Below are 13,480 nucleotides of genomic sequence, written 5' to 3' on the forward strand. Positions count from 1 at the left end.
TAAGTTGTTTCCAAAGTGAGGGGCTCACCTCTCCGTCAGGCTGTACTTCCTGTTGAGTTTGACCGTTTCCTGTTGCAGGGCGTGAAACGTCTGGGAAGAGATTTAAAGAAGGTTAATAACACCTAGGCTGAAAAGCATTGGGAAGAGGGTGTGTTACTCCACCCTGCATTACACTTGAGTGGAAACAAAGCTGATTAGGGTGGAGGCAATTTCTGCTACATTAAGAACACTTTCTTCCTTCTATTGTTGTTTTCTGCATTCTTTTGTTATCTCTATCTTTTTTATCAAGTACAGTTTAGTTCAAACACTTGCTTGTTCAGTACTTGGCTGGAATGTTTGTTAGATATGTTAGTCCAAAGTTATTTAATTTTAGTCCAATTTCAGTTCCATTTAATTTATCAGGGTTTCACCAACTCACATTTAAGACTTTTTAAGACCAATGTGAATTAAAATTTAAGACCTATCACAACAGAGATGTACAAAAATAAATGCAGGGAACCAAAACTGTAAAATTTCTAGGGTTTTTTTTGTGGCTCTAGCTGGTGAGCCACATGCTAGTTGCCAATGTCTTGTTTGTTTTCTTGCTGGCTAGCTAGCAAACATGCATTAGCAAATTACAGACCATGATGAATTTGGTCATGTTGGCTGCCCTTTTGGAAAAGAAGGTCGGTTTTCTGTCAAGAAATGCCACAAAAATTGTGGTTCACAGTTAGCCATGGTAGTCGTTTAAGTTTACTTTTTCCTTGTGCACTAAAGTTGAGTATTTCTATAAGAGGATCAATACTTTCTTACCAGTTTACCATCTTGCTGATTCGCTCAAAACTAAAAGGAAAAAGTAAAGTTTTGACAGGAAGAACAAACCTAAAGATAAATCTTTGTAACTTCACAGTTTGGAAGTTTTCCTTCACTGCTAACTACGTCAACATCTTTAATGCTTATTTGAGTCTTACAAAAATCAAAGACATGATGGCAAGTAACAATACGTCCAATAATAATTATATATAAATCTACAAGACACTACTTTATGCTGGCAGGTGAAGAGTTTTGGGGTGCTTAACATATTAAAGTAGAGTAGTGGAAGTGGTGAATTAACTTATTGCACTCTCTTGGTTTAGAGGTGAAAGTAGCCAGAAGGTCCCCACTGGATGGACAGGCTGCACAAATATACCATGAAGGAAAAAGAGCCTGCATTACAGTCTGTGATGCAAATCAGAACATCCAGATGGTATTTCTGTTGGCATAACAAATGTGTATTTTACACATTCGGCCGCCACCTGCTTTCAGCAGCGGGAAATATCCATGAAATTGTGTAAAATAACTACTAAAAGATAATATGTTCTGTTTCATGAATGGCTAATTTACATTTAAAGGTCTGTTGACATTTAAGGAGGTACTGAATGTTTTTATGACAGATTTTTTTTGGCCACTGCTGGGATAATTAAAGCTGGATGCATATTTTTGCAGAATAAAATATTTTCTTTAGCTAATCACAGTGGCTTTCTAGAATAACATTTTTGCCAGGAAGTCTGAAATTTTTTACATTGAAAAATCTTAACCTTAAATACAAAAAAAAAGGAGTTAAGAAATAAAAATTATAATAATATAAATCAAAGATAACCCAAATTTAGCCTGATTAAGCTAATAATGATGCAAATGATGTTTTACTTGGAGCCAAATTTAGCCCTAAAATAATTGAGTTAAATGATTTAAAAATTGCGACAGACTGGCAACCTGTCCAGAAACGTTCGCCTTAAGTTAGGCACCAGCACTCCTCCCAAATCCACTAAGGAAAAGGGTATTAGAAGATGGATGGGTGATTTAAAAATGCAGTGCACATTAAGGGACATATCATTTTAACCCTGTGATTTACCCCGAGAAATCAAAGATAAAAGCTCACACCTTAATTGATAACACATTAATTTCCAGTCTGACTGAACATCTGTTGGTACTTTCCTAATAGAGGGGTTTTCACAGACATGAGTTTGTGTCTGCAAAAGCCCAAGTTCAGCACATCTGTTCCCGTTAAAAATAGTGCATGTACTTAGAGGTAGATTTCAACACTTGAGGTTATCGCCGTGGCATCAGAGCCGCAAGCTTTGATTTGAAAAGGACCACGGCATGAAGGGGGGCAGGGTTCAAGACTCCCCCACCCCAAGGCTTCAGTATAGCAAAAATCACACTGAACAACAAAAACCCGAGTCCGCTTGGCTCAAATATTTGCTGATCTTACAAATGTGTTTAGTCCCAAAACAAATGTCAGTTTTGATTACTTGGTGTCAGATGATAAGGATACTTAAGGGATGCATTTCAGGGGAGTTGTAAAAGTTAGACCTCCGCTCCCCAGAGTCTAGAATCAATTTGCGGTGAAGCTGTAACCCAACACTGCTATTAGCACCAGAACCATAGAGCACTGCCGTTGCCCAATCTCCCCTTCAATTCCACGAACTATTTCAATGATCTGCGAATTTTCTATGTGAACTTCAGACTTTGACCACAGGCAGGATGTGAGGTTCAGGTCAGACCAACCATTCAACTGCGGAGTACTTGGACAGAGCAGCAACTTGACTACAAATCCAAGAGTGACCACTAGATCCTTTTAGGTGCAAGTTGACAAAGCAGAGTTAGATTTTAGTCTTTCAGTGGTCAGTTGGGTTAAATCTAAAAGAGCAGGCAGTCTGATTTCAGTGAGCTGGAAAGTTTATTTTTCACCCTGAAAGACTTAGACTCAGTACTGAAAATACACTGGATGTTTGGTTTGAGTCCTCAAGTTTGTGAACTTACTGAAAATGTAAGCACCCAGAGCCAGAAATATAAACCTTCTGAACTTAGATTATCTCCAGCATTGCTACTTAAAAGCAGAAAACTATTCCTTCATTAGTGTTAATGTTCCTTAACCTGTCATCACATGTCATCTAACCACTTCTACACATCATCATCTACACTGCGCTAACCATAACACTCATTGGTGTGGAGGTTAGGGAGAACGCCAAAAGTTAGCTATTAGCTGGAGTAGTGAGATGTTTGAACTATTTTCTACTGAGGCAAGTCGATGTTTCAGTTAGGCAACACAACAAAAAATTGATATTTTGTACCCATGTTGGAGTCATGTTCTCAAACTGATGAATGTGCAAAGTGCGGTAGATAACAAGAAGGCTTAGCAAAGCCTATCTGCTTGATCTTATTTAGCTTTCAAACTTTGCCACTTTTTGAATTGTTTGGACCATTTTCACGTTATAACAGTTTAGGATCTACTGTACTTAGTCAAGGGAACACACATGGTTTACTTAATAATGCTAATCCCTTATTTAAGACGATCGTAATATGTCAACTCCGTAATTATTTTGTGGTGTTTTTATGAGAAAGGTTTTGTTTCACAACTGTTGTCTCAAACACACAGTGTGACATCACCTCTTTTCCCCAATATTAGTATCTACTGCCTTCAAAACAAAGGTTCAAACTCTGTTCTTAAAGACAAGTCGGAATCAACTAAAATTGTTATTAGCAGGTCAAATAATTTTATATGAAGACTGGAAATTTGTCAAGAATCTCTGACTGGTGCAACTCTATTCAAAATCCTGCAAACAGACTCATTTTGAACTCTGCACTGTAAATCCAGTTGTATATACAGTATATGATGAATCCAAGCAAGAAGTCCTCCTACCTCTGTGGGTGTGTAGCTCCTTGCGTTGTACCCCTGATGCAAAGACTCTTGTTTCTCTGGCTGCAGATGATGGCTGATGGGATAAAAAGCTGATCCTTGGACTTGGTTTTGACAGTGAGAAAATGTCTGAGGTTTGGGCTGCCAGTTGTGGAATTGGTCCTTAAGCTGGATTTCTCGCTCTTGTTCTCTGATGCCAGAATGACTGTAACAGTCCTGAGGTGGGGCATGCTGAAAATGTTCCACTCTTTCCATCTCAGCCTCTTTTTTTCTTTGCAGTTCCCTCTCTTGTTCCCTCTCTCTCTGCCTCATCCTCTCTTCTCGCTGAATTTCTCTCAGTCTTGCCCGTTCCATTTCTAGTTCTCTCTCCTGTCTTTCTAGCTGTTGCTGCCTCTCCATCTCTCTCAACCTTTCTTCCCTTTCCCTCTCCATCTCTATCTGTCTCTCCCTAATGGCACTGACAGGCTGCCTCCTTGGTTCGACATTGTTTAGAGGATGGACACTTTCTTCTTGTACTCCTTGGTAGGAGTATCTCCTTTGGGTAGAATTTTGCCCTAGATCTCCCGTCTGTTGATCTCGATGCCAGTCTGGTTGGTTCTGCCTGTGGTTGGACCTTTTTGAGGTATTTGACACAGGAATGCCTTTGGAAGTCTCCTCAAAAAACTTCATTCTATCCGCAAATGGAAGAATATCTGACTCCTCTATTCGAGAGCTTGAAGAGGAGCGACTGTAGGAGGAGCCAGATGAGGAAGTGAAGGCACAAACTCCATGACGTGACCCTGTTACACCCAATACCCTTTCACCCGAGACTCCACACCGTCGATCTCCATCTAGTTCTGGTTGGAGCTTGTGTTCAGGCGTCCATCGCCAGCGGCGAGCCTTGCCAGCAGGAGCCGGTTCCTCAACAACTCTGATGCCAACACCAAAGCTGGGGACCCCTGGATCCAGAATCTGAACAGACCTGGATCGATTATTGCCCTGGGGAAAGGATGTGGTCTGAGTCTGGGAGATGCTACAGTCTGGCTCTCTTGAGGTTTTTGATGTCTTGACCTGTGAAGAGTTTTGGGAATCTTGAGGGACTCCTGGTGTGGCAAAGGCAACTTTGGCAGATTTCTTCTGGATAGGCCTGTTTGGGTCTGCTTCATCTTCACAAAGGTCTGAACATTCCTCCTCCTGGACAGTTTCTCTGCTGCACAGTAGCCCTCCTGGACCATGACCCCGCTGAAGTTGCGCCTTTTTCCTCTGGATTTCGTTGCGGAGGTTGGTGGCAAATCGTTCACTGCGTCGACGGTTCCGCCGAAAGTTTTTGGATGAGTTTGACTTCTTTGTGTTTTCCTCTCTTTCTGCCACTTCCCCATTTTTATCCCCCGTCCTCCGTTTTTCTACAAGCATTTGCTCGTCCAGCAAAGTATCCACACTGGCAGCTGCACTGAGTGGCTGAAAATCACTCTCTGCCATGTGATCAGAGTTCAGTCGTTCCAGGGTTGATAATCCAGTGGGTTCACCTGGTACGCTTGCAGAACGTCCCCAAGGTGTATGATGATGAACTGGTGACAGAGACCTCCCATTTACACCCACAGCTTCCAGCCTCTCAACTGACGCACCATCCTCACCTTCTGCCTCCAGGAAGACAGATCCTGGAGTCGAGCATTGACTACCTTCCAGCTTATGTGATGTGGGAAGGGTTGAGTCTTCCGTTGTGTGCTGAAGTGATGTAGCAAGGGACCACTGGCTGCTGCAAGCCAACACAGAGTGATCAGAAGGGTTTAATGGGTTGAAAGGCTCCAGAGAAGAGTCGTTGCTGTTGAACTGCAGTAGCTGGAGCTGAGTGGCGAGCAGCTTCTCGGGTGCACTATGCCGGTGAAGGCCTGCTGAGGAATGATTGGTCTGACAGTGGTCAACATGGGACTGCCCTTGAATCTCTGTGGAGGATTCGGAGGGTAAAGAAGCAGAAGCAGAGGGGGTGATGGGAAGTTTTGAGGTTGGAACCGAGTCAGAGAGGTGCTCTGATGGCGCCTCGGACTTAGAGTCATTTTCAGTGCTGCCATCACATTTAATATGTCTAAATTCATCAATTTGTCTTTGACTAAAGTGAGAGTGTGTTGAATCTGTTTTTAAGTTCTCAGTTTGGTCACCCTCTTCTGGTGGAGAGAAACCATTTTGAATTCCAGAATCGACATTCAGACAGGGCAGGTTTTCTTTACAACAAGAAGTATTTTCAACCGCAGATGATATGCAATGTTTGTTGCCATCATTAGTACGACTTCGGGTGGCCCTAAAGCTGTCCTTTCTAGTTGGAGGTTGAGGGGGATTGTTCTTTCTCCCCACTTGAGATTCTCCATTTCTAACAATGTCCAAACCCCCTTCCCTCTGGTCGTGTTCATAGCAGCATGATGACGGCCGTCCTTTTATCTCGGCGGGCTTCGTTTTTGGCCTGGTCAACGATCTGGACTTGTGTACAATTAGATGCGCCTCATCTGGGGCCTCACCAGGCGACCTCCCTAGAGTGGAAGCCTCACCAGAGTAACCTTGACATGCCGGGCCAAGGCTCTGGAGGAGGTTATCCATGGAAGAGGCCTCACCGGGCCTTAGAGGCACAGCAGCGTAGTCAGATGTGTTCGAACTGGCAGAGAAAGAGCTGTAGGCGGAGTCCCGCTTGTTGTTGAAGAGGGTGGGGTCAACGGGGGAATTGTGGGAGTCGGAATATGGCTGTGTGGTGGGTGTCGGTGTGTCCAAGCTCTCCATAGATCCCAGGGAGCTGCTTCGGTCAGTGGAGGAGTACGGTCTGGGCAACTGAGACCACTGCATGGACACGTCACTGCAGAGACAGGAAGATAAATATCTGATACATAAGCAAACTCAACATTATAAACAGGCCATGCAGCTTCAATTTATCTAAAGCTCTGAGTAGTTCTAACTGCTTTAAAAAATTTCAAATATTCACTAATATTTTTGCTAAATGGAGTTCCTTGGAAAAGTATTCCCAACATTTGGCCACTGCTCACAATTTTATTAAAAAGAAAGTGAAAACCTGTATTCCTGCCATTGAATCTAACAATCATTAAATACTTTTTTATGACGAATAATAAACATCGAAGTTTGTGGTTGTGACATATCACATTGTGACAAAGGGGTGTGAATAGTTCTGCTAGGCACTGTTTGCCCTAGAGGCAGGATTTATATGGTTTCTTCAGGAACACTACGGTGTCAGTTCAGGACAAAAATGTAATAATGCTTTCATGAACTACACTGAAGGAGTTATTCTTAAATTTCAAACATGCAGAGCATATTTTCCTTCCATACATCGTTTCAACTCTGCAGCTGGAGAATGTGTTTCCTATTAGAGTGGGGCTGAAGATCCACGGCAGCCCCATGTGTTTTTAAAGCCCCTATGAGAAAGACTCTTTAGGCGAAGAGGGATTTCCTCCTCATCAACTCCCAACGCCACAAGTCCCAGTTTTGAAGAAATCTCTTGATTCCTCTCATCTTCTTTCCACCTTTCTCTGTCATTCTTTTCTTCCGCCATTAGATTGTTCCCATCTCATCTCCTTTATATCAAAGGTTAATTGCCACTGAAACATCAGCTTAACAGTTTCCTTTTACTCTTTTGATGATCACTGACTGCAATGCAAACATTTTATAAAATAACTTCTTTATGGTTTTACTCTCAAGAAAGATTCTGTAAAAGCAACAAACGGCTCAGTTGTACAGCCTATATAACACTTCTCAGACTTACAAGCGTAATGCAGTGAAAGATTTTCCCTCATGCTTGCCAAGGTAGCTTAAATGGATTGAGTTTGCAATGGCCAAAATCCATTTGGCCAGAAATAAGTGTGACCAAGCGAGGGATAAAAATGCTCCAGAAGTTCCCTGTAAACCCAAGCCCAAGTCGAGTTGTTGGAACCAAACCAAGATTCAGCCATCAACCTTACAAAATATGAGTCATTTTTTTTGGTCTGTTGATCTGAATAAATTTGCATATTTTTATTCTTAACTGGCCACATACTGGGAAAAAAGATTCTATTTGACCACTAGAGCAATGCAGACAAGTGCTTAAAAATAGCTTCCAGTGTTCAAATTTAACTTACAACCTGGATCATTTCCCAATGATCGATAAGTGTTGAGGGAAAACAGCTAAGAGATCTTTTCCAGCGCAAACAGCAATGCAATAAATGTCACTTATACTTAATAATCAATGTAATTCTTAGCAGAGCTGCCTTCCACTCAATTTTAACCTCATGGAATTGACTTGTGACACCAATAAACCTTCACCCACACATGTTTTTCTCAGCCCACTGTGCAATTGTAGTTTCACATCTTTGTGAGGAGATTATTTCCTGATGAAATCCATAAAAGACATTTTGGCAGTGAGCAAAAGGAGTTCGTATTGGCTCTTAAAGTTAGCTGGGGCAGGTGGGGGCCATGCAGTGTTCCCCAGCCTTGGTTCAAATGGTTTAAATTGATTTTGTGAAAACCCCCCACAAGGCCTGGATACATTTTATTGTGGTGTTTCTTTTTTTTCCAATAAAGAACAGAGTGATCCCTCACCCTTTTGTAATCCTTTGGTGTCTTATTCAAACAATGGAAAAAGTTTCCAGGGAGACAGAGGAGGGGAAAGCAGAGACAGAAAGCTCTAACGAGCTTTGATCTCAAACACGTATTGAGGTCTAACCAAAAGACGATCTCTAGGCAGTCTCTGTGGTATTTATGATTCGTAATTCATGGTTGAAAAATCTCACCAGCTGCAAAATACTCCAACCTGGTAGAACTTTGTGTGAACACGGTCTTGTGTTTTGTTGTGTTATGAAGGTTCCTAAAGGAATTCCCCATTTGTCTTTAAGAAAGGTCAGTTATTTCTTTGTGTTTTTTAGATTCTAGTCATTCACTTTTGGCTACCAGATGATGTCCCAGTGAGTTTTTGGCTTCTCTGGTGATATGCATGACTGGATTAAAAAAAATTCAAACAGCTGACCTTTCTTAAAGAAAAATGGGGAAATTCCATTATTGTACCATTACACACAGCTGCCTGAGAGTTCACAGCAGCAGGTGGGGGAATGGCAGCCAGCATCATCTCTGGGACCTTCTAAAACATATCAAAATTGTACAAATGCCAAATTATCTGTCTGTTTTGAAAGTAACTTTCTAAAGCTTTGATACATTAATAAATTTGCCGATGTCTTGTAACAACACCTTTGATTTGGGACCATTGACCTCAACCTATTTTGGTCCAAAATTAAAAAATTAAAACGTGACTAATCTGATAACGTATACCTGATGAACCCAAGTGCAAAGCTGTAAATGTAAAAAATAAAAAAATTCTGAAAATTTAACTACGTTCCAAGTCACTGACCACATGGCTTCAAAAATTATTTTTTAATAGTTGTGACCTGATTAATTTCTCATATATACCAAAGTGCAACTTTTTGGGTGGTTGTCCAAAAAGTTGACTAAGTTAACAAAATTGACTAATTTGTGTTAAAGAAAATTTTTGAAAAACTAAAGCAAGCTGAAGTAAAGAAAACCTTGAGGCTGGACCAGCAGTCAGCAACACTCAACAACCTTTACAATCTAAAGAAAATTGGTCTTGAACAGCAATATATATTTGAGTCCTGGGAAAAGGTAAACATGCATCAATTATCAATATATGTCATATATATCTTTACTGTACAAATATTCATCAGTACAACAAAGCAAGTTGAGACATTTTAGCAAAGATGACAAACATCAATTTGCAGCCTACTATAAAATCATTTCAGCAAGTGCGTTTCTCAAAACATGTGCATCGAACATATTCCTTGTTAGATTACTTAAGTTTGATTTCATCTTCAGTTCACCGACATTCTGATAAATGACAAGCTAAAAATAGAATTTCATGGGGCGTGCTGTGGTGGCGCAGGGGGTTAGCACGCCACACGTTTGGAGGCCTTAGTCCTCGACGCGGACGTCGCTGGTTCGACTCCCGGTCCCGACGACCTTTGCCGCATGTCTTCCCCTCTCTCCTCACCCTCCTTCCTGTCTGCCTACTGTCGAAAAAATACGAGCCACTAGCACTTCGGAGACAAAAAAATAAAAATAAAAAAATATAGAATTTCATATTGTTGCTTGGCTCATTTGTGCAAAAACATTTCTGCTAAGTCACTGTAACCTTTGGAGAAGGGCTGAATAGCTTCATTTGGTTCTGGAGCCACAGACTGCTTGACCACTTACTATTTCAGCTAATGTTAGTGTCTCTGGTGGTGTAATAAAGCTAAACAAAAGGTGACATATACAATAGGTGGAAGAGAGGCGCAATGGACAATAACTAGTATGAAGGTATGCCGAGACTTTAAAATTCAAGTTTAAAAACTTCAGACATTTTTCATCCTACCATTCCTACAGCTTAACGTCTTTTTCATGAAACACCAGAGAACATATTAGAGTTTTTTCTTCATACAGTAATGCAGAGCTGCCCCTCGCCTACTTGTTGCTGCTCTTCCTCATAAATCCAGAAAAGACCAACTTGTCACTTGTCACTCTTGATGTAACCCTGTTTTAAGACTACAATTGGTGAAGACAAAAAACACAAAACCTTTTTCTAAGTTTGTAAAGGACCATGGACGAAAAATACTGACTGTGGGAAAGATGTGGGAAAGATCCCATGCTTCATTATCTGCATGGGAAAACATTTTTTGGGAAGGAAATGAGCAATGAATGAGTGGAGAGGAGGCGGTTGTATAGATTTGACCTGGTTGACAGAGAGAGGAAACTAGGATATAAGGTCAGAACTGGACAGGAAATGACAGTCACTCCTGCCCAATCAGAGACCAATCTGGGACATGTGAGGCTGACGCAGAGATACACCCAGGGATCATGTAAGGTCGCTGGATTAATCCTCAGTGTGTCAGCTAAACACACCAACAACAATTTTTATTAGCTAATCAGAATGGTGAGAACAGATAAACTTCCTTCCTTCAGGCCTCATATTGTGTCGGTGCTTAGATTAAAAACACAAGTCGCACATTACAAACCCATTCACACTGTACAGATTGTCCTCTCTCTTCAGACAAACACAGTTTACTGGATGTCTTCCTCTCTTTGTCCACATGTTCTGGGAGTCACATGCCATTGTCCAGAGTTATGCCAGGAGCTTCCTCCTCATCCGATGTGTGTGTGTATTTGTCTAGCTATCCTATTTAGGACACTTTCTGGCATATTTACTAACCTTCAAAGAATCAATGGTTCTTATGGGAACAATCAGCCCTAACATGGTGTACCCTCTTGTTGAGGCTAAGGAGTTCGATTGAGAGATATGGTGTAATTAGATTTTGGTTAAGGGTAGGGTCAGGAATATATTAATAATGGTTTGGGTCAGGCATAAATGTAGATTCTTAAATAAATGGTAGTTAATACGCCACCCTGGGTGAGGGACCTTAATAAAAAGTTGAATTTGGATCAAAGTAAGGCGTTAAATTCTGTCCACTGCAGTGGCTCTGGTACTAAAAAAATGTTCTAAATTTTTTTAAACTCAATGCAATCTGTTTGCTTAGATAGAAACATTTTAAAGTACTTTAAATAATTAACTGAGTTTACTCTACTGTTTGATCATGAGGATCAATTGGAATGTATGTATGACTAAACTGAATCATTTTTTTTGTAAAGTACATAGACACAACATTTTCTAATTGCCGGTATATAAACAAAACTTAATTGAATTAATACCAAGTTCTATTGTGGACAGAAATACAAACTTGTGTGGGGTTGTTCTTGGTTATGTAACATAATCAGGACCTGACATTTACCAACCTTATGAAGACCTATAGGTATTATGGGGACCAAAGCCGAAATATAATATGACAGACCCCATTTTTTAAGGATATGTGTTAGGTTTAGAGGCTTGGTGTGAATTTGATTTTTGTTAAGAGTGATTTAGGAATATATTGGTAAAGGTTAGTGTAAGTCTTAGGATTAGGCAGCCATTACTTAAATTAATGGAAATCAATGCAAAGTCCGAATATGGGTGGAAATCCAAACCTGTGTGTGTGCGTACAGAAACTGTGGGAATGAAAGGCCAACACAAACACACAAACACTGATGTACTGGTATCTAATCCTCGTGGGACAATTAAATCTAATAGAAGTGCATTATATCACTGATTCTTATCATAAGGAGAACAGTACAAACCCCTTACATAGAATGCAGCTGACAAACAAGGACAGTGCAGCTATTTTTATTGTGAGTCAATATGCAGACGCCGCAGACTTCCTCTTTCTTTCTAACAGATTACAGTTTACCTCGGTGAGATCATACAGAGACACAAAGGGTCTTGTATCTACAGCACATGGTTGATTTTAGTTCAACCTGAATGGACAATACAGTCCTCCAACCCTGCTGTGTCACAGGAACAAAAATATCACCATTATTATACTTGACACTGAGGTCATGAAGGTTGTCAGCTCCCTAGCTCCTCAATTATTTAACATTATTGTTTTAGCTAAAAATGTCAGATGTTTCTAAGCTGTAGCTACTTTGTTTCTTGCGTCAGTTCAAAAAGTAGCTAAATCTTTTTGACTTTTGGGTAAAACAAAAGCTACAGACACAGCATTTGGCTAATTTAACAACTTAATTAGAGGCATAAATATGTCCAGCATATAACAAATAACTGATATGCTTGTTAATGTTTCATGACTTGGCTTCTTAATGATGTTTTCCTGTTCTGCTACTTGTTATTTAGCTACTTAAAGCAAACTACACTCCTGGGGATGAATACAGTAACTGAAACGTGTGTGTAACCTCCACAAACAAAGCAAATAGGGCTTTGGATGGACCCGCCTTTGAAGTTTTGATTTCATATAAAGACAAAACCTTATATGAAGTCTCAACTTCATATAAAGTCTTCTGAGAGCAATGTGATTGGTTATGACTTTAGGATGTTTGAATAGGAGCCGAAAATAGATCAATGCTTCCTGCGTGGGCCGTGTTGACTATAAAATGCGGTGATGTCACCTGTTTCCTGACAATTGTTGGCTTTTCGAGATTGAAACAAAAAAATCCCCAACGCTGCCCTGCAGCGTGAAAAAAAAATCTGATGGGAGTCACAGGAAGGCAAAGAGTGACTCAAATGGAGAGGATGACACACTGTGTACATAAAAACTGCTGGCAAGCGTAATATGTTAGACTATTTGGGAAATCTAAGTTTATCAATTTAAGCTTGGTTAAGAAATACCACAAAAGATCTAATTTTTGTGTTTGTAGCATTTTTTTAACAGAAAAAAGTCAAACTACACCTGGAATAAAAGCCTTAATTTGCCACTAGTTGGATCAAACAAAGTATCAGAGACACTTCTTAGCTTGATCTGAATATACAATAAGAACAGAATAGAATTTAATCCCATATCAACATAAATAAAAATAAATAAATAAATACTACTGGTGTGGTCTGTTTTACATCCTGCCCGTCTCTATGTAATGAAATGCTGCCATCACGTATTGCCAAATGTTCTTAAGTCAATATCAAATTATTAGGTATAACACAAAGTATCTGTGTTTTGTTCACCATTTTTTTCTGCTTTTATTACCATTTTATAGTGAAAGAAACCACAAAGATCTTTGCTTGAAAACAGACATTGGAGTCCTCTTTCTTTAACTTGCAACAAAAATTTTCAGAGAAAGACTGAAGCATATCTGGATTCTTGTAGCTGAAAAGCAACTAAAAGTCTCTCCTCTATGCGTTATAGAGCTCTGATATACAGAGTTTTTCAGATTTCTGTACTGAAAAGCTCCAAAAAGCTTCAGACAAATGTTGTTCCAAAAGTTACTGTATCAAGTAAAACCTAGAAATCAATC

General features: G+C 40.1%; 1 protein-coding gene across 2 annotated transcripts in view; it reads right to left on the bottom strand.

The window, feature by feature from the left end:
• The window catches only part of shroom4 (shroom family member 4), a 68,480-nt gene that overhangs the window by 9,326 nt on the left and 45,674 nt on the right, over window positions 1-13,480 (bottom strand). For both annotated transcript variants that reach the window (XM_028038376.1, XM_028038378.1), the window contains 2 exons: window positions 3,662-6,476; window positions 29-90 (listed from right to left, as the gene is read on the bottom strand). In XM_028038376.1, the coding sequence (XP_027894177.1) occupies window positions 29-90; window positions 3,662-6,476 (2,877 nt within the window). The remainder of the gene's footprint in view (window positions 1-28; window positions 91-3,661; window positions 6,477-13,480) is intronic.

This window comes from Xiphophorus couchianus, chromosome 14, assembly GCF_001444195.1.
Source record: "Xiphophorus couchianus chromosome 14, X_couchianus-1.0, whole genome shotgun sequence".
NCBI lineage: Eukaryota > Metazoa > Chordata > Actinopteri > Cyprinodontiformes > Poeciliidae > Xiphophorus > Xiphophorus couchianus.